The sequence below is a fragment of the Rhinolophus sinicus genome, chromosome 2 (assembly GCF_057876585.1).
Source record: "Rhinolophus sinicus isolate RSI-liver-muscle chromosome 2, RSI-T2T, whole genome shotgun sequence".
Lineage (NCBI taxonomy): Eukaryota > Metazoa > Chordata > Mammalia > Chiroptera > Rhinolophidae > Rhinolophus > Rhinolophus sinicus.
Window position 1 is genome coordinate 87,541,837 of NC_142502.1, and position 18,008 is coordinate 87,559,844.

Genomic DNA, 18,008 nt, shown 5'->3' on the forward strand with positions numbered 1-18,008 from the left:
GGCGATCAATGGGGTGACAGATGTCGCAGCCAGATCGCCCTCACATCCAAGAGACAAACACTAGGTACGGGCTATATAAAGCCACACGGAATTATGTCTTTTCGCATATGTCGACTTCTTTTAATTATGTTCTATCTCTAACAGGAATTCTAACTAAGTCCAAACCTAATCAACACTTTAAAAGTCATTTTATCCTTCAAAATGCTAAAATTAATGTTAAAACTGACTTGAATGTGAACTTTTTTCATATTATCCAGAATGCCTTGCAGATGGGTGGGTCATGCAAACATTGTTGTCTCGATTGGTGAAATCTTCCCGGAGCCGCGCCCACCGGTACCGCCTCCTCGTCACTGGCTGGTCTCTTCTCTCAGCTGCTTGCAGCGCGCTTTGTGCGGCTCCGGAGCTCCTAGCGGTCTGCAGGTTTGTGTCCCTCCTGCCGCCCCCACCCGCTCTTTCCCTTCTTGTTTCTCCTTCCCTCTCTTCTCCCGGCTCCCAGCCTCTTACTCCACCATCCATTCCCCACCATCACCCCCTTCAGTCCTTCTCTTGTCTCCCACCCTCCTGTCCTTTGCGCCTCCGCCTCCGTCTGGGCAGACGTGGGCCCCTTGGCTGCGACTGGGGTCGTTCTTGGCAGGGTGCGTGTTTTTATTAACCGTCTCTGCGGAGTTTGTTCCATTGATGGAAGGCCGGCTCGGATCCTCCGTGGGCAGGGCCGGGCGGCAGCTCTGCGCACGCCGCGGACCACCGGAGTCTAGTCTCGGGTGGCTGCGTCGGTGGCCTGGGCGCATTCGCAAGACCCGGGGCTCAGCTCCCAGCGGGGACTGGGGACGTGCGGGACCCCGGGGCTGCCACCGCAGGCGTGACGAGGGACGCACATTTTGCAGACAATAGTAACCCTCGGCCTCTCCACCTTCCAGTTTGTGTGATAATCTTATAAGATGCTGCGTGTGAAAGTCTGACTACTTGCAGAGGTTCCAGTGGGTGTGTAATTAAATTCTCCGCGACCCTCCATTCCTGGCCTCTCCACGTCGAATTTGAGAAATCTAAGATTTGTAAGGTCAAGTATATGATGATCTAAATCTTAGACGTACCTTACTACCCAAGCACAAATGTCTTTACAACATACGACCCCTGCTTCCCAAGATACGGAATAAGAAATCCTAAATAGCAACGATATGAAAGCCAAGGTTTTTTTGTTTGTTTGTTTGTTCATGTTTTAAGATGGTGGTATGTTTTTATGGAGTGAGGGAAAACGCAGTAAAAACAAAACAGTTTCCTGTGCCCAAATCGTGAATATTCATTTAGCCCCTGAGCCCTGGGTCGAGGACACGAAATTACGAGGAGCTGCTGCATTTGTTTTTTTTCAGAAAGCCTGAAAGGCCATCATGTCAGAGAAGCCTAAGCTCCACTATCCCAACGGAAGAGGCCGGATGGAAACCGTAAGATGGGTTTTAGCTGCCGCCGGAGTCGAGGTACTCTATGCGCTGTTTCTTCACAGATTTGCCGCACAACTTGGAGACTTTTGAGCAAAACACAAATGGCGGAGCCCTGATCTAGTCCTCTCCCACTAACATAACAGACATGCTTCATTGAGTCAGAGGATTCCTCCCTTTCAAGGATTTTTTTCCTTTATAAAAGGAATGTGGTGGATGGAATTCCATTTTATTTCTGACTTTCACTTCATCATGGGCTTCTGATGTGCCACCAACAAATATTTGTTAATAAGGAGAAAAGAAATGAAACTGAAATTTGCCAGTTACTCCTAGAACTTTTGTTAATTTTGTTAATATAGTCTGGTCGGCATAACTTTGGCCCAGTGTTTTTGTTTTTGTTCTGTTTTTTTTTAGCTTCATATTTATGGAAATGTTCAAGTAGGAACAAAAGTAGAGAAAACATTGCCAATGGATTCCATGTACCTTTCACTCAGCTTCAACAATCATTAACTTTATGCTGATTTTGTTTCATCTACCGTATCTACCCACCTTCACTTGTTTTGTGGGAGTATTTTAATGAAAAATCCAAACATCATATGGGTTCATCTGTGAGTACTTCAGTTTTTATCTCTAAAAGATGAGGATTTAAAAACATAACCACAATACCATTATCACATCCAACAAAAAATTAACAATTCCTTATTATCATCTAACAGCCAGATTGTCTCAAACTGGTCTTTTTATAGTTAGTTTATTCCAGTCTGTATCTAAATCAGGCCCACACACGACATTTGGTTATGTTTCTTTCAGTATTTTTTAAAAATCTATAACATTTTCCTCTGTATTTAAAAAAAATAAACTTTATATTTGGGAATAATTTTAGATTTATAGAAAAGTTACATAATGTAAGGTTTCCCATGTAACTATCACTCAGTCTCTCCTAATGATGACAATTCATGTAACCATGTCACAACTAAGAAATTAACATTGGTGCATGACTAAACTACAGACTATTCTAATTTAACTAGTTTTTCCACTAACATACTTTTACTGTTCCAGGATCCAACAATATATTAGGTCATTTGTTTTCTTAGTCTTCCTCAATCTGTGACAGTTTCTCAGTGTTTCTCAGTGTTTATTTCATGACTTTGACAGTTTTGAAAACTGTTGATCAGGTTTTTTTGTAGAATCCTCCTGTTTGGGTTTGTCTGATGTTTTTCTCATGATTAGGCCAGAGTTTGGGGTTTGGGGGAAGAACAGCACAGAGGTGAAGCATCCTTTTCATTGCATCATAGGAGGGGTTACATGCTATTAACATGAGTTATCACTGGGGCTGTTAATCTTGGTTGCTTGGTGACGGTGATGTCTGCTAGGTTTCTTCTTGTCAAATGACCATTTTCCCTTCTATTCTTTGGAAGCAAATCGTTAAGTTTATTCCACACTCAGAAGGATGGGAATTTAAGCTTCACTTCCTGGAGGGGGCGTATCTACATTTAGAATTCTTATGTAAGGGAGATTTTCCCCCACCTCCCCAATTTATTTATTTATTCAATCATTTATTTATAGCACTATGGACTTCAGCATATTTATTTTTTACTGTGGGTTATAATTCAATAATTACTTTCTTGCTCAAAATGTTCCAGCTTTGGCCATTGGGACTCTTCCAGGTTAGCTCTTGTGTCCTTTCCACATATCCTCTTCCCATCCCCTGTCAATTTCTTACTTTCTGACACAATATGATGCTCCAGGCTCATCTTATATTGTATTTTCCTTGTCCTGGCCCTAGAATCAGGTATTTCTCCAAGGATCCCTGGTCCCTTTTATTAGAAAATGGTATTAACAGCCAAGACCTGGGTGCAGAGTATCTGCATTTGTTTTAGTGACATTTCCTGGTGAAGAAACTGCCCTGTAGAATTTCCCCCATTCTATATTTGGCTGATTTACCCTCATTTTAACTTTTAACGTGTTCCTCTCTTCTCTATATTTCCTCACACACAGCTAGTTGGATCCAGAGGTGTGATCAAATCCATGCTCCTTTTCTCTATCTTTAATTTTTTTTTTCCTGCCAGGCTCCAACAGAGCAATATTGTGAACATGTTTCTGTTGTACGCCATCAGGGGTGCGTGATGTCTGACTGTCTCGTTCTCAGTCGTGCAGAGCTTGATCCCTGTGTTCCGGTGACGTCAGCCTGCTCCACTCATTGGCAAATCTCCCCCTTTACCCTTTCAGTTAGTGGTTTTAGCGGCTATTGATCCTCACCATGGGTAGGGATTACAAAATGGTATTTTTCTATTTTGATCCTTTCACCTGAATTGATTAACTGTAATTCTCTTATCAGAGTAATGTTTCACCTGTTAACTATTTAGTTACCTCGAAGTGCAGCTCATATAGGAAAGGCAAAATAAATGCTTGATTTGGACTCTTTATCAATTTTCTGAATAATGAATTGTTACCCTGACAACCTCCAAAGATGACAAATGGGGGCTATGGAGTTTGGGGTTTTGTTTTTTGTTTGGGTTGGGCTTGGGTTGGGGTTTATTTGCATACCATTGTAATTCCCCACACAGTGTTTTACGATTTTGCTAAATTAGTTGATACCATTTTTATATGCAAAACCTGATTTCTGAGTACGCTTGAGAGACTGGACGATCCAATGATATTGGGCCCTCATTTCCACATGGCAGAATATGAATAAGGACTGCCACTATTGATGGGTCTTTCTAGTTCAACACAGACCCCTCATTCCTCATTGTCTCAGGACAAATTTTCTAATTATGTTAAGAAGAGAGTGAACCAATTCTTGGTCCCATGGCCTGAACCTGATCTGTTTGTGTATGTCAGCTGTCTAACCCGCTATGTTTCTGAGTGTACAAATTGTTTTTTTAAATAGGCTTTGCAGTGGCTATCTTATTTGTATATGTAATATAATCCTTTATCTCCCTTATTTTCATTCTTCCCTGTCCTTCCTACTCCCCTTTGAGTCAATATTCTTGGTTACAGTAATGGAAACCCAACCCTAAATAAGTTAAACAAAAAAGAACATGGGTCATGTGATCCACCTATCCTAAACCAATTACAGTGAGCCCGCAGGTTGGGTAGAATAATTAGCCCAGATTGGATTTGGGGCCCACCCCTCTGACCTGCGTGGCAGGAGCTTGATTGGCCTTCCTCACTAGGGCTGACCAAGTGGTTTACAGGATCAATTCCCAAAAGGTGGTATGGGGGGGAGGATCCCCCCATTTCTTTGTCAAAAGACAATTTTAGCTAAGTTTGTGCTCATATAGATCCGAAACAATCAGGAGGGATGGGCTGACAGCCACTGGATGAGTTTGTGATTCCCAGTGTCACAGTGTTGGGTTGAGCCTGCCATGTAAAGCACACACATCTGAGTAACTGGGTAACTAAACCTGCTGAAAGGCAGCGGGTCCTAATTCAGGGAGTCACTGTCCTCCATCTGTCACCTGGTTTAAGTCCTTAGACATTGGTGTGTGCTGGATTTTGCTTCTTCGCTGCCTGAGACTCTATTTGCTGAAGACCACCCAGTGCAGAAATCCAGTTAGATCCATCCCCCTTGTTAAAAGGGAAATCAATACACGTAAAAGAGAAGGCTTCAAAGCCACAAGCTCCTAATTCAGGACTTCTGGGTAATTCATTTACAAAAACTGAAAGAGTGTTGAAAAATGGAGTGCTACGGTGTGGAAGAGGACAGATTTCCAAAGTTAGGAAACAAAGACAACTGACTATGTTTGTTAGATAGAAACCCAGATGCCATCTCTACCCTTCCAGCCTTGGGCTGGGGTTGCCAAGCTCCCTCCAAGCTCTGTCTGGTGATATTTTTCCTTCCCTTTTTGTCCCACCTTCTCATCTCCCCTTCTGGTGTTAGTTTCTTCTTACTGACCAATCGTTTTACAAAGCTTGACACAAAAAGTTTCTCTAATGAGAGCACACATTTTGCATAATGTCCCAAAAGTAAAAAATCAGGATCAGAACCATTGGGAAGGATTTGGGTGTTTTTTTTTGTTTGTTTGTTTGTTGTTGTTGTTTTAATGTACAATTCTGGTTTCTCCCAACTCCCGAATATGAGTCTCTGAGGGCTGGGGTGGGCCTGGGAGCCGACCTACCCCACCCCCCACACTTTCCCATGTGCTTTAAATGGTCATGATCATAAAAGCTTGAGAGGAGGAGTGTGGAGGGAGCACCACCTGCACCACATCTGACCAGCTGTGTGTTTGGACAAATGCCCCAAATACTGTTGGCCCTAAGCACCAGATAGAGCTTCTCCAGGGGCACTCAGGCCCCTCTTCTCAGACCACGAGGACCCTGGTGAGGAGCAGAAGCCAGCCTACAGCCCATATGCCAATTCTCGCCCCAGGTCAGCTAGTGAAGGTGGAGGAGGGGAGGACTGCCAGTTCTGTGCGGGTCAGCTCCATCCCTCCCTTGGGTGATTTGGGGGAGCAGCCCAGGGACAGGTATCTGTGGGAAACCATCCAGGGACTTGGTGGGAGGAGGCCTCCTCTTCCTGACATGAAGTTAACATTAGAACATTTTATAATGTCAGGAAAAGAGAAACTTGTTTTCACCGTTTTTTCCCCCAACTTTTTATTTGAAAACTTTCAAACCTACAGAAAAATTGCAATAGTACAATGGATACTTTTCAGCTAAATTCAGTTGTTAACAGTTTGCTACCTTTGCTTTCTCCCTTCCTCTCTCTCTACTTCTCCCCCCACCCCAATCCTTTGAAAATAAGTTGCAGACATTAGCAGGTATCTTCCTCCTAAGAATAAATAATTGTTCTAATAACCACAAGATCATTGTTGCAACTAAAAACTAATACTAAATGTGTAATATCTAATATGCAATCCTATTGTCCCCCAAATGTCTATCTAATTGTTATATATCTGTTTAGCAGTTATAACTGCCCCCTGCACCACCACCCTCCATCCATGGTCTAATCAAGATTCAGGCATTTGATTGTTAGTTTCTTTTTATCTAGAACAGTACCCGCTTTTTTTTTTTCTTTTCTCCATCCTCTTGACTCTTTTGAGAGTCTAGGCCATACATATTGCAGAATGTCAAACATTCTGGATGTGCCTGATTCTCATGTCACAGTTAGATCCAAGTTAAATGTTTTTGGTAATGTTTTTACAGTGCTACTTACTGTATCTTTCCTATTCTGTCTCAGCAGCAACCACATGACCTCTCGGAGTGTTCCCCAATGGGGAGCTAAGTTCGGCCACTTGGTTGGACAGATGGTGAGATCTCCAGATCTCTCCATTGCAAAGAGATTTTTCCTGTATCATAAGGAAGTAACATGTGGGGTGATACTTTGAGATTATGTGAATAGTCTGTGTCTTATAACCCAATGATTTCAGCATCCATTTATGATCCTTATCAGGATGAGTTATTACATTGTAGGCCGCAGATGATGACTTTTAAAATTTTATCATTAATTCACAACAATTCTACATTAGTTGGTGATAATTCTGCTATAAGAAGAGCTTTTCCTTCTCCCTTTTCTATGGTGTCATCATTTATGGACACAGGAATTTTTTGTCGGTGTGCATTATAGTCCATAATTGACATTACTCTTGATACTTGAATTGTCCGGGATTTGCCTAGGGAATTACCCTCAGGTAGGGTCGTAAGTGCCTTGCCTTTGACGTCTCTCATTAGTCTTTGAGCACTTCCTTGCTTCCCGACATAGCACAATCAACCTTTTTTCCTTGGGCCCTGGTTTCTTTTAGTGGGCAGTGATCTTTAGAAACCAAGATGTGGGTGCTAAGTGTCCTTTTTCTCTTGTATTTTGAGGCAATTTAAATTGGCGTTTGCAGTCCTGATCCTGTAATGACATGTATCTTTTTCTGGGGGGGTTATCTTTTTTAAAATTTAGTTTGATGAAGAATTTTTAGAAACAAAAGAACAGTTGCAGAAGTTGCAGGACGGTGAGTATGGAAATGAGACAACTGTTGGTAAAGCTGATATTTTTTTTTTAATTTGGTGGAAAGGTAACGATGCAGTTGACATTAAACATTCAGAACAGTATCCTAAAACCAGACAAAGGACTAATAGTTGAAATTGCCAGAAAATCGCTTCTGGTTCAGTAGTTCTATAAGCGCTAGCTGAGGGGAGGGAGCCGTTCCTTCTTCCATCCAAGTAAACAGCCCTTCTCCATCCTTTTCTTCCCCCCAGGCCTCCTCTGACCTCCATGTTCCCTTCCTCTCCTTCATCATTTCCCTCCTCATCTTCCTTGCCACATCTCTTTCACCTCCTCCAGATTCTCAGAGGCATCAAGTCCTGCTTAAAGCGTGAAGGTCAAAGTTCCCATGTGCACTGGGCTGCGTGTCTGAAGTAAATACCAAACAAATGAAATCAATGAAAGGCTCCCCTTTCGCTCCCCGTCAGCCCTCCTCTCTGCGCCCTCGCCCCATGAGAAATACCTAGCAACCCTGAATGCTGCCTCCCTCCCACATCAGCAAGGGCCTCAGGCCCAACTCAACACTCCCTTGAGAGAGACCAACTCTACAGGACTGGAATGCCACCTGTTACGGGTGACACTGGCCTGACATCCCTAGTCATGGCTGAGTACTCATCTTCTCTAAACCTTCACATATCCCCAATCCGCGAGCCCCTTGAGGGCTAGGCTGTACCCTATCCTTGCATCTGTCCCTGGGGTTTCATATGTGGAAAGTGTTTGACACAGGTTTGTTCAAGCAAGTAACAGGTGACTTTTTGTCCAGTGACAGCAGACGTGATAGTTAGTGGCCTATGGCTGTGAAAGAGAAAAACCAACGAGTCTACATGAGTACCAGTTGGTGATTTAGACTTCATGATCAGATTCTCTAAGGCAGTGTTGTCGATAGAACATCCTACAGTGATGGAAATGATCTATTTTGCACTGTCCAATGTCTTAGCCACTAGCCGTCTGTGTCTGCTGAGGACTCGGGCTGTGTCTAGTGTAACGAAGGACCTGAACACTAAATGTTTTCCCAATTTTAATTAGTTTAAATTTAGGCTTAACTAGACACATGCAGCTAGGAGCTACTGTATCAGCCAGAGCAGCTCTGAAGCAATATCTCCACTAAATTTCCCTCTACGCCTTGTCACTGTGGGTGGGCATTTCTCCCAGATGACAATGAAAAGGGAAAGTTTAGAACAATGCTAGTTTTCAGGCTTATGGCTCAATTTGCTCCCCTGAATGACATTGAAGTTATCTGTCATCAGGGAGTTTCACAGTTTCCTAAAGCTGTGTTCCCCCGCCCCCTGTCCATTTTCATTCCCTAGAGCATTTCTTAGGGATTGGGGGACAGGGAAGAGATCACTTCTAACTCTGGGCTTCCATTCTCAGGTAACCATCTGCTGTTCCAGCAAGTGCCAATGGTTGAAATTGATGGGATGAAGCTGGTGCAAACCCGATGCATTCTCCACTACATAGCAGACAAGCACCATCTCTTTGGCAAGGACCTCAAAGAGAGAACCCTGTACGGTGGCCCCTCTTGACTGTTCTTGCTTGTCAGCTATGATGCCTTAGCTGATTTGCAGTCCTCTGTAGAACACCCCATCTACTTCACGTCTTGTGTCATTCGTGTGAACAGGGAACAAAACCCCAGAAACGTAGTGAAGACCAGTTAGAAAATCAGCACAGTGAGTCTGAGTAAAACGGTAGAATAGAATTGAATTCAGATACTAGATTCTGTATCTGGGGTATGATTGTCTCAGGTTTCAGCATTGAATGCTTTGATGTTACTTTTTACCTTACTTGCAAATTTGTTGCCCTTGAGTATTAGAAATAGGAAGGTGTAACATTCAAGACCTGGGATATTTTACCATGGATTATAATTTGAACTCAGAGCCTGGTCTTTGTACCACCTAGATGCATGGTCCTAGGCAGAGGGTTAAGCTCTGGAGTCCTGACGAGTTTCCTCTACAGTGGGGATAATAATGGCACATTCCTTATAATGTCGTAGGATTCGATGGAATAATGGATATGGAGTGTTTAGCACCCTGCCTGATACATACCAAGCCTTCTGTAAATAATATCGACTCTTCTCATAAATATGAGGGTCCACCCACACTGAGCGTGGGCGCCGGAGTGAGAGTGGAGGAGTAGGGGCCAGGGAGAGAGCGCGGCCGTAATTATTGTGCTTCCTGATTTGTGCCAGATTTTTCTGAAAGAATTTTCTGAATTACAGCCCGAGTTGTCTTTGCCTCTTTCCTCTTAAGAGACAGGTGTAGATAAATGCTTCTTGGTACTTCCGTTGCCAGAGCCGTAAGAGAAAAGCATTCTTAGTTGTGGGCGCTGGGGAGCCCCAAGAAGGGGAAACTGAGAAAACTGCTTTTCTGTTTTAAGGATTGACATGTATGTGGAGGGGACGCTGGACCTGCTGGAACTGATTATCATGCATCCTTTTCTGAAACCAGATGATCAGCAAAAGGAAGTGGTCAACATGGCCCAGAAGGCTATAATCAGATACTTTCCTGTGTTTGAAAAGGTAGGTGGTCCAGAAGCGTGTGTACACGTGTAACCAGACCACAAGGGAGCGCCACCAGTGCCCTCTCCGCGAGCGGAACGCTGGGGCCCGGTTCACTACATTCACAGCACTCCTAAGAGCTGACACAAAGCCAAAGCCAGGATGTCTTGGACCCCCTCAGACTCCAGGAGGACCACGTGATCCAGAAATCTGGAGAAAATACGAGCTCACCACATATGTGCGTTATCGTTCCTTACATTCCCCAGGGACCCACCCTGTGTAAGATACAGAAAAGCAGAAACTACCTAATTCATTCATTCTTTCATTCCACAAACGTTTGCTGAACAGCGTTATGTATCTGGCATCCTACTTAAGAGTTTGATATGAAGAGAGGAACCATGGCTATTTATTTCTCTTCCCTTTGCTCTTTTTTTTGTTTTCTGTTTTGTTTTTTCCCCTAGTCTTAATTGCTCTTATCTGCTTTTCTGAGTTTCAAACTCCTCTTTTCCTCAACTGAGAGGAATTGTTTTAAGTGTTTTGATTCAAAAACAGAAGAAGAGAATGTAAAAATATGGAATTGGCAAACTTCCTCTGGCCATCTTCATGCAATTAGACTTAAGGAGAGATATTTCCTGGGGTCTTTTGTCGCTTGGCTTCATGGTCTCTTGCCCACGGGCACTTTGTGAATGTAAAATATGATAATGCACAAATGTGGTGTGACAAGAAAGGAACAGGTGCCTTGTTCGTATGTCCCTGTGGTGCAGACTATGTCAGGGCTCCTCCCAACATAGGAGCTAAAAATGGTTACCATTTTGAGTGACGTGCCCAAGGTGGGGAGCCAGGAGTAGAACTCTGCCCTCTGACTGCAAATTCGGGATTCCTTGTACTCTTCCACTCTGGCTCCAGTAGCTCTACTTGATTTGGAATCATATGCAGAGTTCCCGTCAGACATATGTGTGCACACGTCCTTACACTCAGGGGCATCCAAGAGTTCACTGCAAAGGGGATCTCCCTCCTACCACCACTGTTCCTTGCTTTCCCTAATCATCTATTCCTGTGACTCTGCACCTATATGTTAGTCTCACTGTGGGAGTCAAGATGAACTCACACGCTTCTAATTTTCTGTGTCTTAGAAGATGTGAAAAGAAACTTGCTTTTGTTTTTTATAGTCACATCTAATTTATGATCACGAGTGCTGATGTTCCTTGAAACACAGACCTGGCAAACGAGATCGGACTCCTTGGCGAAGACCTATCGCTTACTTCCTACCTCACTCTCCTCTTCCCCAGCCTCCTGAATTCATCAGGGCTAATTCATTTCTGTAGGAATATATTTAAAATGGTGTCCTTTTAAAGCACTGGATGATGAATCCAGAATTGATATTTCCTTCCCCTTTTCAGTGTTTTATTCTAATATAAAGCAGATATTTAATGATGCTTTTGTTTTTACACCTTTTGTGTCCTCTCCCTCCCTTCCTCCCTCCCTCCCTCCCTCCCTCCCTCCCTCCCTCCCTCCCTCCCTCCTTCTCCCTCTCTCTCTCTCTCTCTCTCTCGCTCTCTCTCTCTCTCTCTCTCTCTCTCGCTCTCTCTCTCTCTCTCTCTGATAGAGGGAGCTTCTTTATTGAGATTATTTATAAAAGGATGAAAGGACAAGGCTATCATTTCACCCTTCTCAGATACTGCACTGATTCAATAGCTTCCTCCGTTTCTCTATGTACAATATTATAACTGATGCAAAACATTTGTATCCTACAGGTTCTAAGGGAGCACGGACAAAGGTTTCTCGTTGGCAGTCAGATGAGCCTTGCAGATGTGATTCTCCTCCAAACCATTTTGGCTCTAGAGGAGAAAATTCCCAATATCCTGTCTTCATTTCCTCACCTCCAGGTAAATAAAACCACATATTAGAAGATTGGCCCAGAACTTTTAGGTGTTCCTTCAATGTCTGTTGATTGGTTGGCTCTGTGTGTGTGTGTGTGTGTTTGTCTGTGTCTGTGTGTGTGTCTGTAATTTTTTTAGTTTCTAGTTGGTAAAATGAAATGAAGGTACAGACTTGAAATTGTTTTTCTGCTCCCCAAATCTTTAGAGCTGAGAGATCATTTACATGTGAAAGAAGTTTTGTCTCAGTTTTGTTCCATAACTGCACTCTTGGGACACACTCCATCCACACTTTGCCAGGAGGGACTTGCCATGGAGGTAACGGCGTGGACGAGGCGGTCCTCACCTGTTCCTGGTGAATGTTCTGATGGGAGGGCTTGAGCGTCAGCATCAGAAATAGTCTCTTCATCGGGGCATGGTTCCCATTCTCAGAAATGACGTGTTCTCAGATTGGAAATGTCCAAGCGTAAGTTCTGAGGGCTATTCAGGAGCACCCTAAAATCATCCCAAAGAGTTCCCGCCATTCTCCCCGGAAATTCCAAGGAAAGACCTGTGTGTGGCTCTTCTTGTTCCTCACTATTATTCTGGCATAGATATAAATGGGCTTTTGCCAGTAGAATAAAAGGTTCCCAAAAAAACTAATCTCATCCAGTGCCTTCAGTATACACATAAGAAAATAGAGAGCCATGAGAAATAAGACAACAGCCGAGATGGACCAGCTAGTGGGTCCCTGACTTTCACCTAGAACCTTAGCCTTTTATCTGCAAGTCAAATGAGCTTTCCTGTACCCTGGGAATTGGCCAACTACAGCGCCCCAACCACCCCAGACCAAATCAGACCTGCCCCCTGTTTTGGATAGCTCTTGAGCTCAGAATGGTTTTTACGTTTTTAAATGGTTGAAAAAAAATGTCAAAAGAATATTTCATGACACATGAAATTATATGAAGTTCAAATTTCGGTGTCCGTAGATAAGTTTTATCGGCACAAAGCCACACCCATTCGTTTATGCATTGTCTGTGGCGACTTCTGTGCTACTGTGGCAGCGCTGAGCAGTTCTAATAGAGATCATATGCCTTGCAAAGCCTAAAATATCTACTATCTGGTCCTTTATAGAAAGAGGTTGTCAATCCCTGATATAGACCACACTGACACATCTTTGACCAAGTTATCGAAAGCCAAGAGAGATATGCACTTATACTCCAAAGAGTAACACACATATTTAAAAAAAAATAATTAATTCATTTTGATACACCAACCACCACCACTTAAATGCATACACCCAGAAAATGAGAATAAAAATCTTCAACAAGGCAAGTAGCCATCATATAGGTTAGCTATCTGTTTATTTCTTCATGAAAACACAGAGATGGTTGTTTAATTTGACTTTAGTAACAATAGGTCCCTGGAATAGCCCAGGGGCCTACTGGTATTTTCCATCTGTGATGCTGATAACTTGGTTTTAAACCTCAGGCACATCTGTGTAAATACAATTTTAATCTCTGGTCAGATCAAGCATCAATATTAAAGGACTTCATAATCTAACACCAGATCTGAGTTGAATTAAAGGGTCATTCCTGCATTAATTAAAGGGTTAAAAAAATGTCAAGAGTCACAGAAGTTTTATTATACGTGAAAGTATGGACCACAGGTAAATCTTGCATGATAAATCTTATGGCATAAGCTGCTAAATATTCGTGTAATATTCAAAATTAGATAATACAAATACTTCAAGTAAGTCACAAAAAGAGAACATTGTCATAATTACATAGCACTAATTGACACAATTATTACTTTTTATTAGTATTAGTGACGTATATATGTATGCTTATATGTGTGTGCATGTTTCATTAAGGCTGTGCTTTGTATATAGTCTACTTTTAAAGTAGTAGCTTTTTAAATAAATGACCTCTTTGAAAGATTTTATTAGAATAATTACTCGTACATCTGATGGATATACACTTCTTTGTATAGTTCAAATTTTTCACTAGATCAAATAGACTTTTTTTCTCAATTACTGAGAATTGGTAAGATTGGACTATATGAATGAAAAATATGGTATTTTTCTTCCCTTTCTTCTAGTTTATATAAATAACTGGTTTCTGAGCCCCAAGCTACAAAAAATGCAACAGACCATCTCCCACACATAGCCAGAAAGAGGATTCATTTATTAGAAGTAAAAAAGTGCAAGGAAGCTGAATCTGATGATGTAAATTGTAACATCTGATGACTTTTTAAAGCACTTTTATTTAAATGACTCATGCATTTTCTCTGAGCAAATCAGTGTATTTAAGGCGCTTCCCATGTCTTTTTTTTCTTCCTTTTTTCTCTTTAAGCAAGTGTCATAATCCTTTTCTAAGTATCTTTTTTTATTTTGATATCGCTGAAAAGAATTCACATCTTGATGTGGACAGTGAGATTTGCATAAAGCCTTATCTAGATTCCAGCTATTGTCGTCAATAACTGTAAATAATCATACCAAGGGATCAGACCCTAAACAGATGCTGGATTATGGTTGTGGTTGGATCTCGGCAACAAATATTTATTGAACAAATTTTGATGGGCCAATTTGAACAACCGTATTTTCATAACAGCTAATACCTTTGCTGTGAACCTTGAACTTCAGTGTTTTCCTTTTTTAGGAGTACACAGTGAAAATGAGCAATATCCCTACAATCAAGAAATTCCTTGAACCTGGAAGCCAGAAGAAGCCTCCTCCGGATGAAATCTATGTGAGAACCGTCTACAACATCTTTATGCCATAAAACAACACAAGCATCTGTGAGTGAGAGGTCCTCCTTAGAAATTGCTGTATCTACAGTAGTATCTTAATTCATGCCAGGCTGCCGTGATCCCAGCTCTGTCGTGGTGCTATGTATAGTTATTCCTAAGTTGGGTCTTTCATGTCAATGAGATCTCTTCTAGAAACAGACTTTTTTTTGTCCAGTGAATGATTGTTATGTGACCTTTATCTGAAAACCTTTTTGGAGAGGCTGGCATTTAAGTTAGATCTGATTTAAACTCATTTCCTGATAACAAGGTTGGACAGGACCTCATGTTCTCCTCTGAGCTTCTTTTCTCCTCTCCTCCCATTATAAATCCCCTCCGGTCTCTTCCTAATTTTTAGTGTCTGATAACAACAGACTGTCTAGTGAAGAACTCTCCTCTGAGCAATGGTAATAATGAATGCCGTCAATTATTAGCCAAAATAAAGAGTTTACAAATCATTGCCCTGTTGCTAGAATTTTTTAATTCAATTGTTTGGAATCTATGGTTCAAAAGGTCACATGGTTCAAAAAGTATAAAAGGCAATATAGTTGGAAGTGTTTTCAGCCCTGCCCCCCAGCTATCCAGTTGTACTCCCCACAGGCTACCATAATTATCATTTGTTTATGCTTCCAGTTATATTTGACAAATGTATAAGAAACTGCAAATGTATATCACTTGTATCTCACTACTCAAATGGTTATTTGTAGGCTGCTATTTTTTTGCATTTCAGAACTAAAAGGATGGTTTGTTCATACTGCTTTAAACATGTGTTGATTTGCATCTCAAATATTAATTGAGCACCTATCATGTGCCAGGCAGGTGCCAGGAGGCAAAACCCTAGTACGGAGCCCCCCTGCCCTAGAAATATTTACCATACAGTAGGGGAGGTAGATGTATAAACAACAGAAGTAATTTTCGAAAAGGTAGAATTGCTGCTTTCAGAGTATCAAATACTCAAACATTTAAAAACCAAGGAAAGGCAAGTTTTTGAGGAGGGTTGCAGAGAGAGAACACACTCATCCTTTACCGCCCAAGGGGTTTTGCTCAGATGTAAAAAATAAAAACACAGTCCTGAGGTCATCATTAATGCCTATCACAATCATTGCAAGCACCTTAGTGTTTTATTAGAGGCAAATCAAGGGCAGGCATCCAGGTAGTCATTTGTCTTCATGCTCCACAGCGTGAGCGCTCTGCTACCACTCTAATATGTAGAACTGCTGGAAGAGCTAGGGTTTGGTGACGGGTGTAGCACTGGGGCAGGCCTGAGGAGCAATGACGGCCCAGGCCGCTGTTTCTGTGGAGGCGGCCCAGGCACTGGCCAACATCCCGAGGGCAAGGCCAACAAAAAGAAGAAAATGAGGGAGCGTGTGGTAAAAAGAATCACCCCTCCCAAAAGCCAAACCGAAGACCGGTCTGACCTTTGCTTCTGGAAGGTGATCTCTAAGCCCTTGGAATGTCATGTCACACTGGAGTGTCTTTGTTTGCCTGGGGACCTTGGGCCAGCCAGATAGGAACAGTGTGACAGAACGAGAGCTGGGAGCCACACCAGCAATGCAATGTAGGGAGGGGGAGGGGCGATGGCCTTTGGATCCTGGGGTGTCAGCTCACTTCTGGAGGGGCTGGAGATGGATGAGCCCCATGGGCAGTCAGTCATGTCCACGTGATAGAGCCCCAATAAAAACTCTGGACTTAAGGCTTGGGTGGGCTTCCCTGGCTGACCATACTTCATTGTCACACATGGTTGCCAGGAGGAACTAATGTCGTCCGCGACTCCAAAGAAAGAGGACATCTGGAAGCTCCATGTTTGGAACCCTCCCGGACTCTGCCCTGTGCATCTCTCCCCCAGGTTGATTTTCATCTGTATCCTCTCCCTGTAATAAACGGTAGCCGTGAGTATAACAGCTTTCGGTGTGTTCTGTGAGTCCTTCTAGCGGGTTGTTGAACCTGAGGGTGTTTTTGTGGGTACCACCTTGAGCTTGCAATTGATGTCGGAGTGAGGGGGGTCGTCTGGCCTGCTCCTCCTAAACTCTTCAGGGAGGAGAAACATTTTACACTCATTTGAAGGTTACACATGGGGACCAGACACAGACTTGAGAACACACTAAGGGATCTTTGCTATTGAGTTTTGTGGGATGGCTATTTTATACTACTATTTTGGTGTGATTTTACTATCCAGTGCCATTGTCTGATGATATTAATCGAGACAGAGCCTGCTATGTAGACCTTAAGCCATTTTGCAAACATTGCTCATTAGGTTTTAATTCTCTTAGACACAGGGGGTCCTCGATGCTGGCTCTTTGAAGAAACAATCAAGGAGGAAGGTTGGCTTCTGTGCTGCATTAGAGGATTAGAGAAAATAAATACAAGAGGCCAAGCTGTCTCCAATGGAGACAGGGTCTCATGTCTTTCCTGCTCATGGTTGATTACATGACCTTACATGGTATAATTCACTTCCCATATTGGAAATAAGTTCCCCTTTTCCCCCATCCTGCCTCCAGTGGCATCACCCCAGTTGGTCACAATCCCTTTTTGGTCCAGACTCCTACCCTTTAGTCTCAACTCCCTGCCCTCCTCCCATTTGCATGAGCCACCAGACTCTGGGAATAGAGTAGAAGGGGGTCAGGCATTGGATCGTTTAGCCTCAAAAATATCAGTGTGCTGGAGTGTTCGGGGCTGCACCCCAACACATGAGACTGGGAGCAGAAGCAGAGAGGTGACGGGAGGCTCACCTCCTAGAATCCACGGCCAGTGAAGCAGCGGGGTTAAAATGCGCAGCCACCTATAAATGGGGCAGTTGCAGAGGCCCTGGTGCCTGGAACAAAAGGGGAAAGCCGGACAGTATAGGGCTCTGGTGTCTGTGACAGGGGAGGAGGTCAGCACTTAATGAGGCGGGACCCAGCGTAAGCCATTCAGGCTTTGGCAGACTGGGTGGCAGAGGGAAAATGTGACTCTTCCTGCCCACTTCCTGGCTGGGGCTGTCTCCAGGGGCAGCCTCCTGGGGGACCCCAAAACAGAGCAGAGAGTGAGTTTTAGGGAGCAGAGTCAGCAATAAACAACAACCAGCGTGCACTTTTGTGTTTGCTGGTGTTCCCACTTTGTTGAATATACTTTTATTCCTTTAATCAGATTGTCTGCCCAGAAAATTGCATGGCGAGTTTCTTTTTGTTCTGTCAGCACAAACATCCCCACCTAAGGGAGTCCCTTTCGAAACATGAGATCTGTAGCACTCCCCACACACCCAAAACTTTTCTCTCACCATCCTGTTTGATTTTCTTCAGAGCATTTAATACCCTCTGGCAATTTTATTAATATGTGTTGAACCAATCTCTGTCTTTATATAAGTGAGTCTCTTATAGAAAACATAACTGGGTCTCGTTTGGTTTTAATCCACTCATCTGTGTTTTAATCGGTGTGTTTAAGACCCTTCACATTTAAAATCATTATTGATGTGGTTGAATTAATAT

The 18,008-nt window shown here is 42.9% G+C and overlaps 1 protein-coding gene across 3 annotated transcripts; it reads left to right on the plus strand.

Moving 5' to 3' along the window:
* The first annotated feature begins 308 nt into the window (after positions 1-308).
* On the plus strand, positions 309-16,445 carry GSTA4 (glutathione S-transferase alpha 4). Of its 3 annotated transcripts, XM_074333075.2 has the most exons (8): positions 309-420; positions 1,368-1,472; positions 7,324-7,375; positions 8,779-8,911; positions 9,781-9,922; positions 11,656-11,787; positions 14,418-14,556; positions 16,293-16,445. In XM_074333075.2, exons 2-7 carry the CDS (start codon positions 1,386-1,388, stop codon positions 14,538-14,540), a joined length of 669 nt encoding a protein of 222 aa, XP_074189176.1. In that variant the 5' UTR covers positions 309-420; positions 1,368-1,385; the 3' UTR covers positions 14,541-14,556; positions 16,293-16,445. The 3 variants fall into 3 exon arrangements, with proteins under 3 accessions (XP_074189176.1, XP_074189175.1, XP_088651785.1); XM_074333074.2 differs by lacking the exon at positions 16,293-16,445 and having other exon boundaries at positions 14,418-15,002; XM_088795659.1 differs by lacking the exons at positions 309-420; positions 1,368-1,472; positions 16,293-16,445 and adding an exon at positions 1,508-2,041 and having other exon boundaries at positions 14,418-15,002.
* The last annotated feature ends 1,563 nt before the right edge of the window (positions 16,446-18,008 follow it).

What these genes read in the sequence shown, in the direction of transcription:
- GSTA4 (XM_074333075.2), top strand. Translation starts at nt 1,386, where the DNA reads ATGTCAGAGAAGCCTAAGCTCCACTATCCCAACGGAAGAGGCCGGATG. An exon ending in TAGCTGCCGCCGGAGTCGAG is followed by an intron (nt 1,473 to 7,323) that starts GTACTCTATGCG and finishes TTTAAAATTTAG; the next exon opens with TTTGATGAAGAATTTTTAGA. An exon ending in CTTCATTTCCTCACCTCCAG is followed by an intron (nt 11,788 to 14,417) that starts GTAAATAAAACC and finishes TTCCTTTTTTAG; the next exon opens with GAGTACACAGTGAAAATGAG.